The sequence below is a fragment of the Mytilus galloprovincialis genome, chromosome 8 (assembly GCF_965363235.1).
Source record: "Mytilus galloprovincialis chromosome 8, xbMytGall1.hap1.1, whole genome shotgun sequence".
NCBI lineage: Eukaryota > Metazoa > Mollusca > Bivalvia > Mytilida > Mytilidae > Mytilus > Mytilus galloprovincialis.
Window position 1 is genome coordinate 84,569,158 of NC_134845.1, and position 16,528 is coordinate 84,585,685.

Here is a 16,528-nt window from a genome sequence, read left to right on the forward strand (position 1 = left end):
GAGTATACGAAAAATGTTAAGCTAGACTAAGTCTTTGACAACTTCTGGTAGGTGAATACATTGTACTAATTTATATAAATTGATATATTTCAAGATAATCTACAACGCATTAATCCAGCCATCAAATAGAAGTATACATAAAGTTTGCTCAGCATCAGGCACACATTAACTTTTTAACATGATAATTAGTATTACACTCGAAGATTTTAGAGATTATTTATTGCCACATACATTGTCCTGGTTATGTGATCAAAAATTATATCATATAGGGTATTAAAACCCCACTTAAAATGTGATTCGTAATCTTAGATATTCTCACAAAAATATGACAGATATGATGACGTTGATCCTTGATCAGTAATTGCAGCTATATCAAGTTTATGAAATTTGAAGTGGATTACTTCCCTTTTAACGCGTTATCGAATTATAATCATATATCAAGTATGACAAATGATCAGCTCTTATGAATAAACGAAGACTTATATTTTGAACCTAGTAGCACATTTACTATTCTGCATGGTCCTACAAGATACCAGTTTAAGTTATAATTGTGAAATTTCGTATGCCCAAAGTTTAGGTTTTCATTGTTCTCTGTTTGTATACGTCTTTCCATATTTGAACCAATTTCTTAACTTACCTTGCTAGTCTCTTACTCAAATATTGATAATCATCGCAATGGCAACATTTGAAAATTCATAACAGTTCGGATTCGCCGAATATACATGTATGCCGAGCTAAAAACGAATAATTGGACAGTTATGATCAAATGTACAGAAGAAATTATATGGCCACCGAGAATCATCCAACTAACATAATATGTTTAGTTTATTTCTGATCATTTAACTTGTTTTGTTATCATCCCCTTTTAAATGTGTGTATTCAAAGATTTTGAAATACTTAAATGTATTCAATATTCTGAAAAAAAAATGATCGAATAAGGTTTTTTCATTGATACTACATATATATATATATATATATAGTTATTGTTTTATTCAACAACAAAAAATATATGAAATGATATTATTTGACGATTTCAATAACAAAATTTAACATAACAAACATGTAGGACACGAATTTCTCATAAAAAATGAAAATAGTCAATATAGTTAACAAAATCGTATTAAGATCACAGGTACTTGTGGACAGGATACCCTTTGGGTGCCCCTGAGTGGGAATATTCCGAATGACCCCCCATGCAGTTTAATTTTGATTTATTTTTTTATTAAACGTTTATTTAAATTGTTTTCACTGGGAATATATGTCGAAGTTACTGACAACTTCGACATATATTCCCAGTGAAAACAATTTAAATAAACGTTTAATAAAAAATAAATCAAAATTAAACTATATGGGGGGTCATTCGGGATATTTCCACTCAGGGGCACCCAAAGGGTATCCTGTCCACAAGTACCTGTGATTATGATGAGACAGAAATTTATTGTATACCCTCGTTTTCAAACATTGCGTTTCCTATTTCTGCAAAATGATCAGTAAATTTATCCTCGTTTTCGAACATTGCGCGTCCTGATTCTGCACAATAATTCTTAAGAATTGTTCCGGTGGAATTAGCTTACTCATGATATCACATTTCTCTTTATAAATGCAGTATTGGTGCCTGAAAAACTTTCGAGCATTGCTTCGAGCCAGATATTATACCGGGTTTCAGCCTTACTCATCAATCCTTTAAGTAAAGGGAGTTCGGAAGACATCATAAATTTACATTCTGCTGAATTAATTGTAAAATCTGTATTCCAGCTTGAAGCTTTTATAAGGACAGATGCAGAACTTGGAAATTTCTTTAACGAACTCTCGTGACAAAATTTCGTAACTATCACATGAACTTTTTTGAAATATCTAACTTCTGAATAGAAATCCTGGCCTTGATCTTTGATTTGTTCTATCATTTTATCGCGAAAGTGTATGTATAATTTGAAATCAGCATAATTATATTTGAATAAATTCTGCTTTGTATCCTCACTGAGAACTATTGGATGTTGTTTCTTATTCTTATTGATATTCAGAGGAACATACAGAATGTCCTTAATTCCCCAGCACAAAATTCTTCTCATTAATATAAGCGATTCATCAAACAGTTCTGTGACCATGACTAACGCGAACTCCTTATCCAAGTCGGTGATGCGTTTATTGATTGCTTCTTCATTATGAAAGTCCTTCTTTGGAAGTCCAAAATCTGAAAACATTCCGTTGTGAATGTGCAAAATGGAGCCAAACGCATCAGGTGATTTTAAGAACCTTGAAAGTAGCTCTTCCGCTTTTTTTATGTTACCAAAACGTTTTTTAATACGACTCAGTAAACCGTAGTAATATGCAGCGGAAGGAAACTGTGTAAATGGATCACGAACAATTCCTATGTTAATTGAATACGGTCCTAGAAGTTCTGAAAACGCTTCCTTGTTATATACAGCATGATTACATAAAATATTATATGTCTCATTGCTTGGAATTTTATTTATTCTTTTTTTCTGAACTGTTACACCATAACCTAAATAGTTAAAGGCACCTTGTTTTACGGATCTTGGAAGAACTATATTTAGTCTGTGCGAATCTCCATATCGGAGGAAAATATTCATAACAGTCGTGCTACTGGCTTTATGCACTTTTAAAAACGCCACGTGGTTTATTGGATTATAACACTTCGGTACTTTTATCGATTGTGACACTTTTATATTTGAACTTTTATTAACATGTCTTACAGTTTGTAATTTTTCAGTAGACACATCTATTTGTTTCGTTGTTGTAATCTGTGTTGTTGTAGTCTCTATGTCCACAGACCGAAATTTTATTTGGTTTTTGGATGTTTTTATATTTAAATCTTCTGGATAACCTAGACTAGAATAACGATGAGTATTTTTTTCAACGGAAACATTATAAAATGCAGCTTCATAAAATATCACAGTTGAGTGTTTTCCTATAAATGGCAAGCTTATAAAAATCACACAGACTACTAGGAGAGTAAGCAAGAAAAATCTGAAATATATAAATATATAATAAAAAAATTATGAATAAACAAAATAACATATCATTTAAGGTGTCAGACCACCAATTAAAAATCCCTATCTGTTTAACCAAATTTTGCAATTTTCACAGCTTTCTAAATATGTTGCCTTAAGTTTAACTTCATAGAAACCAGGTATATCCTTAATTGTATATGTATCAGCTTTCTACATGCCAATTTTCACCATACCTTTAAAGCCTTCTAACAAAATAACTGACCTTCAAACAGAGGTACTCCAAAAAAAAAAAACACCTGGTTTTCTGGAAATCTAAAATTAGTATACTATGGAGAGCATTAATCCTCAATTTTTAATGCAAACTCATAGACAAGTAAATTTTGGCTCAAAATGATCTAGATATATTTCTCTTTCACCAAAAGTTTCATTTCTGCAAATTTGTTTGTTAGTTTAAGTAAACAAGGACACCAAAAGCACTATTTTGTGTCAGAGTAGGGCTACTTTTACGTTCTAAATTGGATGGAGTAATTGGTGGTCTGACACCTTAAACCTTTCGGAATTTGGGTGCTTAAGGTATCTTAAAATCATTCTGTATATATTAGTTCAATGTTTCGGCTGTTGTCTGCTCTATGGTCGGGTTGTTGTCTCTTTGACACATTCCCCATTTCCATTCTCAATTTTACACATTAGTACATGTACAAAAATGTAGCTAGAAAGTATTGTTTTAATTCTATACATTAACTAAAAAAACGTATCTTATTGTTTAGATCCAATAAAGGCGTGAATGTAATGCAACGACTCTTATTGTTTTATATGTTAAAATAGAATGGAATGTCAATGATGTTGGTGTTTAGCACAGTGACCATTTGCTATTCCGCGGCGTTAAGTTTCTTTTACGAGTAGCCGTATTGCCCAGAGCGTACCACCGACCTTCGGCAGGAAAACTTGTAATCTTTATTAATAAAGATTGGTGCCGCGAGTAGAGTTCAAGCTCACAACATCAGTGTTGACAAGCCAGGTAAACTTCTTGCGTTTTATAAGGCTTTACACAAATGAATAAATATTTCATATTATAAAAACATTGCGTGTTTTTTCTTTTTTCTTGATTTTGTATTCGCACTAAAGTTATTAGTCCTGCGCATGCCTTAGAAAAATAACATTAGCAACCTTTCCGATGTTCAAAAATAGCAAATACTGCATGCAATCAGCTTTGAAACATTGAAATGTGATAGAAACAAAAGTTTCTTGCATCTAAATCGCATTCATCAATAACAAGAAAACCCAAATATTTGAGTGCCAAGACTATATAAAAAGCTATTGAAAAAAATCCAAAAACGAAAATGAAATTGATAACATGTAAGCTAGAGAACAGTTACCTTCTGTATCAGCTCAAAGAAAATCCATGTTGGGTTTTATTGAATTCAGTGGCGGATCCAGGAAGGGGGGGGGGTTCCGGGGGTGCGCACCCCCCTTTATTTTTGCCGATCAATGCATTTGTATCGGGACATATGTTTTGCACCCCCCCCCCTGCACCCCCCCTTTGCCCTGGGTTAGCACACCCCCCCCCTTTCGAAAATTCCTGCATCCGCCCCTGGAATTATTTAATGTATGTATTAAAGTACTAGCGAAAAGAATTGTCTGAGATCACCAAAATGAAATAGCATGTTATCAGGCTCTTTGATACTTCAAATCGACATCGTTAAATCTTACTTTAATGCTTTGAAGGAACCACATGCGACCGGGGAAATATCCATATCTCTTTTTTCGTGATTTACGTCATAGTAGAAAGAAGAATTTACATAAACATTTGTATATATTTATATATATTTACTATAATAAATACATGTTATTTGACAATACTTGCAAGATAAATGAAGGTTTTTATGCAACCCGGCACACAATCTTTAATATATATATATATATCATTTTCGTAGCAAAATATAACCTACCTTGATATGCATTTGCTCATTGAAAACTGTAATTTTGGCATATTAGCACAATATCTTTTAGGGATACACTGTAAATAAAACCAATTGAATTAAGAAATTCGTACTTTATATAATAGATTTACTAGAAATAGCTACACTTTTATCGATAAGGGCGTTGTGGATTTCACTTTGAAATTAAAACGTTCGATTGATTGAGATACATGTTTACGTTGTATGTTGTCTCCTTTCAACGACGAGAGAAAGGGAAAGCCCCAAAACAAACATGTATATGCAACATATGTGTTTGTACATCTGTTCAACTTATTCAATTAGTAGCAAGATTTTTTTTTTAATGCAATTAATTATTGTAAACAAATATTTGCATGATGATGATATTTTATATTTGGTAAAGGTATAGCCTACTCGTTTGCTACGATCATAGATATCTCGTGTGATATCCTAAAATACATGTATGTACAAAGAACTGAACAAGATTGCAATTTGATGTCAAATAGTTAAAATAACAAATGATTTGAAATTAGTGATAGCCATTACTTTCCGAATGTGAAGGACCATGGGTAATCTCATTGCTGCTAACAAACTGCCTGGCTTGTTGACAGTAGATTTACATCTCGTCATTTTCCTATGTAACAACGGAAATTGGAAATTGTATCCGGACTTATATGCAAAAAAGGAATACTATCAACCAGTTCTCAATTGATTTCAAATTTTAAAACGTCCTTTTGATGCTTGCAGGCGTTTTCATAACGGGTTATAATATATTTTAAAAAATGAGCAAAACAACAGTTTGCAAACTAAAAAATAATTTTTGATTTTTCAAATCGTTAAAAACTATCTAATTTTGCATTTGGAGAATATTCGTTTTTCGTTCATTTTTTGGTACATAAATTAGGCCGTTAGTTTTCTCGTTTGATTTTTTGTTTCGTCATTTCGGGGCCTTTTATAGCTGACTATGCGGTATGGGCTTTCAGTTCATTGTTGAAGGCCGTACGATGACCTAATGTTAATGTCTGTGTCAATTTGTCTCTTGTGGAGAGTTATCTCATTGGCAATCATACCACATCTTCTTTTTATATATTATATGTGTTTATTACCATATTTAATCCAAACCATTTGTATTATTTTTTTTCCATCAGAACTGGTATTAACTGAACAAGGAAACGAATCTGTATTATTATGATCCATGATGGATATATCAATGTACTAAGTTGACATGTAGATTGTACATGTACGGGTGGAATGATCAGGTAAATTCACAGGGGAAAATTGGAATTGAAAGCATCAATCTATAATATTTACTTAAAACTATCAAAGAAGAAAAAGAGGCCTCCCGCATTCGCCTGTGGCTTCATTTGTAGAAGAATATATTATATAATAGTGAACTTAAAGTCAATGATGATAAAAGACTATACATTGGATAAAAGACTATACATGTGTGGATAAAAGACTATATATGTGTGGATAAAAGACTATACATGTGTGGATAAAAGACTATACATGTATGGATAAAAGACGAGGTTTCTGAATACATGACAAAAAGTTAAAAATAAAAACCCATGCATGAGAAGTGACCATTTCTGTCTACATATTCAATTTGTTTGGTCTATTGTTGAGAATTTCATCATTGACATTCATACCACATCTTATTTTTTATATTATTAGATATAAGTTATAGAAAATAAAATAAGATCCGTTTTTTAGTTCTCCATTTGTCGTTGCTAATAACACTAACCGTGCATTGATTCACAAGATATGTTACAGATAGGTGTCATGTTTAATGACATGATAGATGAATGTATATTGTTCTCGTTTTCATTATGCTGATTTTTAAATTGAATTAGGATTAATTTATGGACATGTGTTTAAAAGCATTTGAAATAAAGATTTATATGCATGAAACGTTTTCATTCATTTTGCTGTATATTTGGTAACTACAATACAATGAAAACAGCAAACCAACAATCATTTTAGTTCACGTGGTTGTCGTTTGTTGATGTGTTATATATTTGTTTCACGTTACGTACATATTGTGTACATGAATAAGTTAGTTGTCCCTTTTGAATTGTTTTACAAATGTCATTTCGGAGCCGCATATACATTTAGCTGAATAAGGTGTATGGACTTTGCTCATTGTTGAAGACCGTACGGTGACATATAGTTGTTAATTTCTTTGTGATTTGGTCTCTTGTGGAGAGTTATAGAATTGGCAATTATACCAGATCTTCTTTCTTAGTCTCTAGGACTGTATTTTTGATTATTTGATTATCTTGTTTAAAAAAATAATTCATAATTATTTGATTGTATTGGCAAAATATTTGTGATTATGTGATTACTTGAACACCCCATGAGGGGCCTCGTATTCATACATGTATACGTCATTCACATCATATATCAACATAAGAAAGATCTGTCCTCGACGTCCACCTCCAGGGAAAGTATGTCACCTTTAACAATACAATTGTGTTACAAATGTTATTTGACAAGTTTATATTTAACCTGATTAATTATAATTGTCTTGTACATAATTATACAGATAAACAAATAAAAAAAACAAGGCCTTGTTTATGTGATAAAGAATTTTAACTTGTTTATTGTGATAAGTAATGCAAGAAACAATCTGTATTTGTTTGTTTTTTACTGTTAAATGGTTTAATCCCACTCTCCCCTCTTACTAAAGCACTTGTTGTCATTGCCGATGAAGCACCAACTCCAACATGAAACATATCTAAGCAAATGTGGATCCCTGAACGGCCTTCAACAATGTGCAAAAACCCATACAGCTATTATAGTTTGCTACAAAAGATATGCACGTGGCAATATGTGAACTAATGTAACGAGAGAGAAAAAACGGAATGACATACGACAAAACAATAAACAAAAAAACAAATATGTCAGACAACCACTGAATTACAAGCGGCGACCTCTGGGTGGGCACATATAGAATGTTAATAAGTACTTGAAAAGTGAATATTTCAATTATGTTCGTAGATACATGTACATTGTACACGAACGGATCCAAAAATGTTCATAAGTGGGTCTCACTGAATGCTCCTGAGAGGGGCCGCTCCAGTCATATTTCAGTGATTCCTTATACAATCAACCAATTTTTCCCCAAAAGGGGGGGGGGGGGGCAGGACCCATACACTCCCTTTTACTCCTTCTCTGCAGCACGATGATTTTTAAATGATTTTGTACTCTTCTTTTAAGAATAACATTTTATAAAGCAGTATTTGTTTTTATAATACGATTTAATCCATTCCAAAATAACAGTATGACATTTTTTTTCTAGTTTTGAAATTAATAATTCAAATTTATAATCTGAAGAATTTTTTTTATTGAATTTCAAATGTTTAAGCCCAAATCATGAAACATCGAAATTATTGTGCATACTTATTCAAGGTTCTCAAATATTGTAAATATTGCATTATAAACTGGTGTTTGCTCACCCTTTCCCTTTTTTATCATGATGTCAGTTCTTCTGTTTGAATTTGCCGCGTGCACCGCAAGTAAAGTTGCTCGGTTGCAACGACAAAAAAAAACAACAAAAAAACAAAATAATATGAAAATACAAGAACTGAATTAGTGTAAGCTAACCCTTCCCCTTTTGTTTATCTAAGTTCTTCTGTTTGAATTTGCCGCATGAACCAATCAATTATCAAACCTATATGAAAATACAATAACTTATTTGCAGATTCAGGGAAGACAACCAGGAAAGCTCCACGATAAAATATTAAAAATAAATACCTCATGATTAAAAACTGTCATTCTCAATAATTTTAAATTTTCTGATATCCACTTTTATGAAATAACATACATAATTGCCCATATATCCATGCAGGCTTTCCTTTTAACATTTGCCTATATAACACAACTTACAATAATCCTAAAAACATACCAGCGCCGCCTATACATACTGTATTGTCATTTAGTTAATCAACGATTTATCACTGTCTTCGTACTATTATGGATGGTTGACTTAGACCCATAAAGACATTAAATCTGACATCTTATACCTTTTATTGTTTTTACATGACACTAACGTTAGATTCGTTTTGCTAACCTTTATTAAGTTACATGTCTATTTCCGTCTTTTGATTATGTTTAATATAGATATATGCTATCTGTACAACTGAGAAGTTGTGTAAAACTAATGTTCATCTTATACTTATGAACATGACAGAGAAAAAAAGAAATAAAAGTTAAAAAAAATTATGACGCACATTTAATGTAAAGTCGTCAGTATATTATTGCACTTTAGACACTTTTATGAAAACTTGTCAAATCACCAATACTATAAAAGTCTCAGAGGACATTTATTTTAGCCATACTTTAAAAGGTTAAAGCCGTTATTAACAGTGTAAAGTAACATCTTTTTCTCAATCTCTGTTTAACGGTCGTTTCGCAATGACCATTTATAACTTCATAAGTGGGTATGTTTTTTTTGTGGTCGAGCAGATGACAAACTAAATATTTTGAATTCCGATTTTCCCCATATCTTATAGTGTTTACTATTAAAGAAGAAAAAAAGGAAGTTGATAGCGCCGATTTTTTTTTAATACCCCCCCCCTTTTCCATTTTTGAAGTTAAATGGTTGTTTCATTTAAGTCTTTTGTTTTGTATCTATTCATGCACCGACCATTCCGCATATGTAAGCGTAAAAAAGATGCATATTGTTTCTCCTTAATTAATTAATTGTTTCATTCTTTATTATCAGTTTCGCAACGAAAGTTTCACTAAAAGCTTGATACGGAGGAGGAGAAAAAATCTTCTCGCATGCTGATCTACACTGTTTCCTAAAGGAAAAGTCCATATAAATCACTAGTCTAGTTCATTCCATTATCTAATATATATGAAACATAATTTGCACCAACATAAAGCCATATTTGACACCATGCACAATGAACCCTTTCCTGTACACTTTAAACGCCCCCTAACCTCTCTCTATATAGAGATATGGATATATAGCTTCTTAGGATCAATAAAGTCAATGCTAATGAGGGTTGTGTAGCCGGGTAAAATGGTGTTCCGAATATATGAAATCAAGATGGAATATTTTACTCCTTAAACTTTTATTTCAGCAATCCCGCAAGACCGAGGAACAAACTTCAAACTAAATGTAATGTTACATAATAACAAAAACAAAATATTTAAAGCACAAGCAATTAAAGGATTATGCAGATTAACAGTAATTTGTTCCTCAATAGAAATAACAATTATAGATCAAAAGGGTGAATAGTGTCCTACTTGTTTGTAAATTATTGTCTAAATTGTCACAGGGAATAGATAATTAACTGAATAGACTAAATGTAATTGAGTACTTCGTCCAAGAAGATGACACTTTAATCCGTGTAATACACTAAGGGAGAAACGATTTAAACTTATAGGGTTTGTGTGTGAGTGTGAAGGGATGGGAGGGGGGCTTGTGTCGGAGTCAGAAAATATTATTCGCGCAAACCGGGAACATTTTATTTTAGTTTTTCGACGCTAACAGTCATTTTTTTCCCAAAACATTAACATTATAAGGCATTGGGAAAAGCTAGATTCAGAATGCTTGTTTTGTAATCTGTTTGACCATTATATTTTTTCCATTAAAATTAGGATCTTAATATTAATTTTTTTTTTTTTTTTGGGGTGGGGGGACTTTTTTAAGTTCAATGGTCAATGGTCGTTCTCTTATGTCTTGTATCAATTCGGATCCTTTATGGATCATTAGACGGAATTTTGCAAATCAAAGTGTTTGTCCCTATCTGACAAACTTTTTAGACCCTGCATATGGACTTTATAAACATTAAACGGGATTTTTTTAAAGTGTCGGTCTTTGTGACCATTAGGTAATTTAGAAGAAATAATGGAATGTGCCCGAAAAAAACATTGACCTAACCATCCTATTTTGAATATACCTTCATCCAAAGTTAGAATAGGGCTCTTCACGGTTAGTTCGGCCATATTGGATAGGGGGCAGATTTTCATAATAGAGGTAAAAATGGTGTGAAAAATACGGGAAAACATCATTAAAACAGAGCTGTTGCTTGGAACAACTTTGAATCTTGAATCATACCATTTCCACCTCCTTCCAAAAAATCTGACCCCTATCCAATATGGCCGAACTAACCGTGAAGAGCCCTATTGGTAGGTCTTTCCTTTCTGCTTGTTTGTTAATTCGAGAAATCTCTAGATAATTTAAAATTTTGGTTAGAATGATATTAAATTACAGAGTATAAGCTCCACCTTGATTCCAATTTTCAGTGTATTTCAACCGATTGTATCTTTAATTTCCAGAAAATGAAAAGAAGAAGAAAGTCTATTTATGTGGTTCATAAGTGTTTCTCGTTTTTTATATATATTAGACCGTTGTTTTTCCCGTTTGAATGGTTTTACACTACTATTGTGGGGCCCATTATAGCTTGCTGTTCGGTTTGAGCCTCGGATCCGTGTTGAAGACCGCACCTTGACCTATAATGGTTTACTTAAATAAATGGTGACTTGGATGGAGTTTTGACTCATTGACACTAATACCACATCTTCCTATATCTATATATAGTTATACAATATGAATTAATGTCAACACGAGTTGGTTTTTGTATGTCATAACATTGAGAATGGAAATGGCGAATGTGTCAAAGAGACAACAACCCGACCATAGAACAGACAACAGCAGAAGGTCACCAACAGGTCTTCAATGCTGCGAGACATTCTCGCACCCGGAGGCGTCCTTCAGCTGACCCCTAAACAAAATTAATATAGATACTAGTTCAGTGATAATTACGGCATACTAAACTCCAAATTGTACACAAGAAACTAAAATTAAAAGTAATACAAGACATGTTTTCACCACTGCCTGATTCTTAAGTAAATTGGCACTTAAAGGTAAACTGTTTAATGTCGGGATATAAGCTGGTATGACAAGAGTTTCAAATTACTTGGAGCATGGCATCACATTCACGAATCAAGATAACATGACTGTCCTTGATTCAAACTAAACCAAACCTTTTTTGTTTCAAAGCAGCTCCTTTAGAGACTTTCAGACTATAGGTTGGCCTATCACACACCGACGAAATAATTTATTTTTTGTCATAAGGGAAAGATAATTTAACTTCAAAAACGGGAGAGGGGATAGGGTTTTTACCTAAAAAATATTCTGATCTCTAATTTGATGGGGAAACAAATATTCTGTTCAAGCAGATGATATATAAAAATACATATTATGAATCCAGATTTCCTTCAAACTTTATAGTGTTCAACTTTGAAAAAAAAATATAATTGATTGAATGTGTTGAAAAACTAAATAAAAAACATCCCCCCCCCCCTTTTTGAAGGAAATCGTTATTCCTGAACACAGCTTACCTGATATAATCCATATATATCACAGATTCGCATTTCGATCCTCATGGCTCACAGTTTGATATCTGCTAAATGTAAAATGTTCAGTAAGATACTCGTTTAGAAAAGAAAAAACTACAAAACTCCGTCAAAACCATATTGTAAAACATTCAACTCCTGAATTTACACGAAATGTATGCCACTGGACGTTAAGCAAACTGTTTTCAATCAAATTAGTACACAGTACAAAATGTTATAGATTCAGTATTGTTCAAACCCTGTCATTAATAACTTTTCAGTAAAACCGGAAATACATGAAATATGATATAGCATAAGAAGACAGAGCTGGGAAATTGTACATTTACTTAATTGTCCCTAGATATATTTGTTTCTTCTTTCAATTTTGTTAATTCAGTTCTATTTTGCCAAAACAAACAAGTTTGCCATTGGTTCTACGCGGCTTATGCTCGAATCGCATGGTAACCAGGCTCTCTAGGGGGAGACAATCATTACGCTGATTACAGGACACTAATTAACAAATTACTAGACGAAATATTTAAAAAACCGATTTAAAACATAGAAAAAAGAAGATTAACAAATATGATTTAATTTTTTAATAAAAGTGCAGAATTCTGATACATGTATATTCGAAAAATAATATAGGTAGTGTTTTGATACAGTCTAAATTTATGCTTAATGTATTAAGGATCAAAACTTCATAATAGTCTTATACATATAAAAAAGAGTTTAGCTTGATACAGGTGGTCTCTTTAGCAGATTCGATTGAAAAGTCATACATGTTGAAGTATTTTATGCCCGTGTCACACTGTCCCGATTTTTATATACGATGGACACCCGAATGCGAAAATTGTAAGTTCGTACGAAGTTGGTCCCGATCTCGTTAAAATACCAAAAAGTGACCGAAGCAAGTACGATGAATAACGAAGTCTATACGATGGTGCCGAAATTATATACGATAGCAAAAGATGGACATACGAAGTTTAACCGAAGACGGGTATTTAAGCTTCATATCTCAGCCGAAGCCTACACGATGGATCACGAAGGCTACACGATAGATTACGAAGGCTACACGATGGATTACGATGATGGCACGATGGCCATACGATGTCTAAAAGACGTCGTGTACAGCTTACGATGCATTTAAATTATATGCCGAAGGCCTCACGCGTTTTAAATTGTTTGATCAATATTGAATATATATTATATTGTACATTTAATTTGGTATGGTGTTACTTGTTACGAATATCTTAAGCGCTATTGAATTTAAAGTTCAAAGGTCAAGGTCACAGTGGCAGTTGTAATACAAGGCAATATCACCCTTGTGGACACTCTAAAACCAATATGCTTCAAAAGATTTTAACCACATTTGGTATATTTATTGTTCCTCCTTGTAATGATCTGGCATTTTTTACGTTCAAGGCAAAAGGTCAAGGTCATGCAGATGGACTTGTTTTTTTCTCCTTGAAATAGCATAATACACAGGAAATTGGTTGCTCATTTTTTTACCTGCTGGTTCTAAAGACAATATTAAAGGTATTTCCAGTTACTGAATGTTTTGGTTGATTTCTAAAAAAATAGTTTATGTATCAAATATGCATATTTAATTTACCATTTTCTGCATGTGTCATATACAAATATAGTGTCCATATTTGTCCCCAATATTTTACAAACGAGGGGATGCCACGCTCGGCATTGCCTTGTTTGAACTGTAAAATAGGTGCACTAGTCTGAATAATCACCAATAATTATTCCCATGTTGACTGATCTTAAGGTAATGGGTTCGTTGATCCTTTTTATTCAAAAAGAGTTCTTTCCAGGAGAATATCATAATAATATAGACAAAAGGAAGGATGTGGGGAAAGCAATAAATGCGGCAAAATATGACATATAGAAAACAAAATGGTTATGGAGTAAACATTCGTGTGACAACAACTCAGACGATACATAAAAAATCAGAATAATGAAGAAAAAGTTGGTTTCCCTATATACGTGTACATGCAGTGTTGGTGTACGAGGCGCGTTTATGATTTTCATTATGTTACTTGATATGAAAAATTGACAAAAAAAAAATTTTACTTGTAAAAGTAAATCCTGAGCCTGTAATAGATGCTCTTCTTGTTCCATTTGGATTAATAGAAACAACGCTGTCGCCTTTCTTGTTCTCATAGAATTATATGATATGAGCTCCATGTTTTGTGAACGCCTTTCTTAACTGTCGTATTAGACTGACCAGTGCATATCGCGCATGGCACTTTAAATGTATTTTACCGCGAAAATTAACTTAATACATTTAGCTGGATTTATTGTCGTCGTAGTTCCATCTTGTCGCCTTCGTACTTTTATTCGATGGCAACACGACGGGATTACGAGGTCTTTACGAAGTCGTGTTGCCATCGTTAGACCTTCGGGTAGCTTCGTGATTCATTCGTGTAGACATCGTAATGTCAAAACTGCCCGATGGAAACGATGGAAATACGAATGCAATACGATGTTCAAAGATGCATTCCCGGTGACATTACGATGGTGAGGATGGTGATACGAACTCAATACGAACCCTCAACATCGGACGCACCTTCGGGGATTTTTTAACATGTTAAAAAATTTAGAACCCTTCCCGAAGTTGTCCCCGAAGGCTAGAAAAAGTGGCCGATGGTTCTACGATGGTTAAAGATGGCACTACGAATAGCCCGATCTGGATACGATCAGTCCCGATTTTGTAAATTTCCATAATCGTGTTGCCATTGGCGTAAAAATCGGGACAGTGTGACGCGGGCATTACAAAAAACGAACTCGACTTCTAGTACTTTCTGTTCCATTATCAAAATTTGCTAATTAGGAGTACTAAGATCGTCCAATCTAATTTCCATTAAATCTCCGCACACTAAACGCAGGAGATCAGTTTGCTCCTCTATATTTGGCTCTGTTTTGTCGTCACTAACTACACTTGTGCTACTTCCGGTGTTATATGTGTATTCAGTGTCAAAGTTATAAACCATTGGGTGTTCTTTCCAATGCTTGGCTAGACGGTTTATCAAATCTTTACAATCTTTACAGCTTATGTTACGATTGAAAAAGGTTTAACCATCTGTTACTCAAGAGTCATATACCCCTGTTGTTATCTTGTAGGCTAAAGCTTCTATCATGTTGCCTCTTAGCCGTCTAAATTTTAAAGTAGGTATTTTCAGAATTTTTAATTTTTAAAATTTTTTCGTATGAAAGATCTTTGAGGTTGGATACATTTTTGTTGCTCTACACTAGACTTTCAATTGTCTCGATATCTTTTTTTTGTGCGGGTTCTATACACTGCTAGCATATTTCAGATGAGGACGGGCTAATACCTTAAATAGTAGACAGAAACTTTTATAATCTAGATTATTTAAAGTTCTTCTTATAATTTAAATTATAAAAAAGAAGATGTGATATGACTGTCAATGAGACAATTCTCCAAAAGAGACCAAATGACACATACATTAACAACTATAGGTCACCGTACGGCCTCCAAAAATGAGCAAAGCCCATACCGCATAGTCAGCTTTAAAAAGCCCCGAAATGACAATAGAAAATAATTCAAAGAGAAAACTAACGGCCTAATTTTTATACCAAAAATGAACCAAAATCAAATATATAACACAACGACAACCTCTGAATTACGTATACAGGCTCAGGACTTGGGACAGGCACATTCATACAGAATGTGGCGAGGTTAAACATGTTAGCGGGATCCCAACCATTCCTTAACCTTGGACAGTTGTGTAACAGTACCACCTTAGAACGAACTATAAAAATCAGTTGAAAAAGGCGTAACTCATCAGATGGATACAAATACAAATACTACACAGAGTGGACGTGGCCAAGTACTTGTATATCTCAACAAATCTATATAGTTTTGTGTCAACATTTTATAATCTAGATTATTATAAGTTCTTCTAATAATTTCAACTGCTTGGTTTGTTGATTTGTGTCTGTATATGTTTAACGAATTTCAGTTTGAATCTATAGTTACTCCTTTATCTTTCTCTGATTGATCTGTTTCAAGTGTGATTTCGATCCATCGTATGTCGACATTTTATAATTGCTCTCAGGTCCATAATTAGTAGTGCTTTGCATTGAATTTGTCAGGATGGAAACGTAATAGCCATCTTTCACTCCATTTGAAGCACGTGAAGATACTATATTTAATATATGTCATTTCGCATTATGGTATTGTCAATTACTTTCAGGGCCGTAACTAGGGTTCGACTTCAGGGGAGGCAGGGGTTTGGGGCC

The 16,528-nt window shown here is 33.3% G+C and overlaps 1 protein-coding gene across 4 annotated transcripts; it reads right to left on the reverse strand.

The window, feature by feature from the left end:
- Positions 1 to 1,366: 1,366 nt before the first annotated feature.
- Positions 1,367 to 8,873, reverse strand: LOC143043608 (galactosylceramide sulfotransferase-like). 4 transcript variants are annotated; one of them, XM_076215836.1, is made up of 3 exons: positions 8,798 to 8,873; positions 4,922 to 4,989; positions 1,367 to 2,988 (listed from the first exon to the last, which is right to left on the reverse strand). In XM_076215836.1, exons 1-3 carry the CDS (start codon positions 8,831 to 8,833, stop codon positions 1,575 to 1,577), a joined length of 1,518 nt encoding a protein of 505 aa, XP_076071951.1. In that variant the 5' UTR covers positions 8,834 to 8,873; the 3' UTR covers positions 1,367 to 1,574. The 4 variants fall into 4 exon arrangements, with proteins under 4 accessions (XP_076071951.1, XP_076071954.1, XP_076071953.1 ...); XM_076215839.1 differs by having other exon boundaries at positions 8,817 to 8,846; XM_076215838.1 differs by having other exon boundaries at positions 8,736 to 8,802.
- Positions 8,874 to 16,528: the final 7,655 nt, after the last annotated feature.

What these genes read in the sequence shown, in the direction of transcription:
- LOC143043608 (XM_076215836.1), bottom strand. Translation starts at nt 8,833, where the DNA reads ATGTATAGGCGGCGCTGGTATGTTTTTAGGATTATT. An exon ending in GGTATGTTTTTAGGATTATT is followed by an intron (nt 4,990 to 8,797) that starts GTAAGTTGTGTT and finishes TTTTATTTACAG; the next exon opens with TGTATCCCTAAAAGATATTG. An exon ending in ATGAGCAAATGCATATCAAG is followed by an intron (nt 2,989 to 4,921) that starts GTAGGTTATATT and finishes TATATATTTCAG; the next exon opens with ATTTTTCTTGCTTACTCTCC.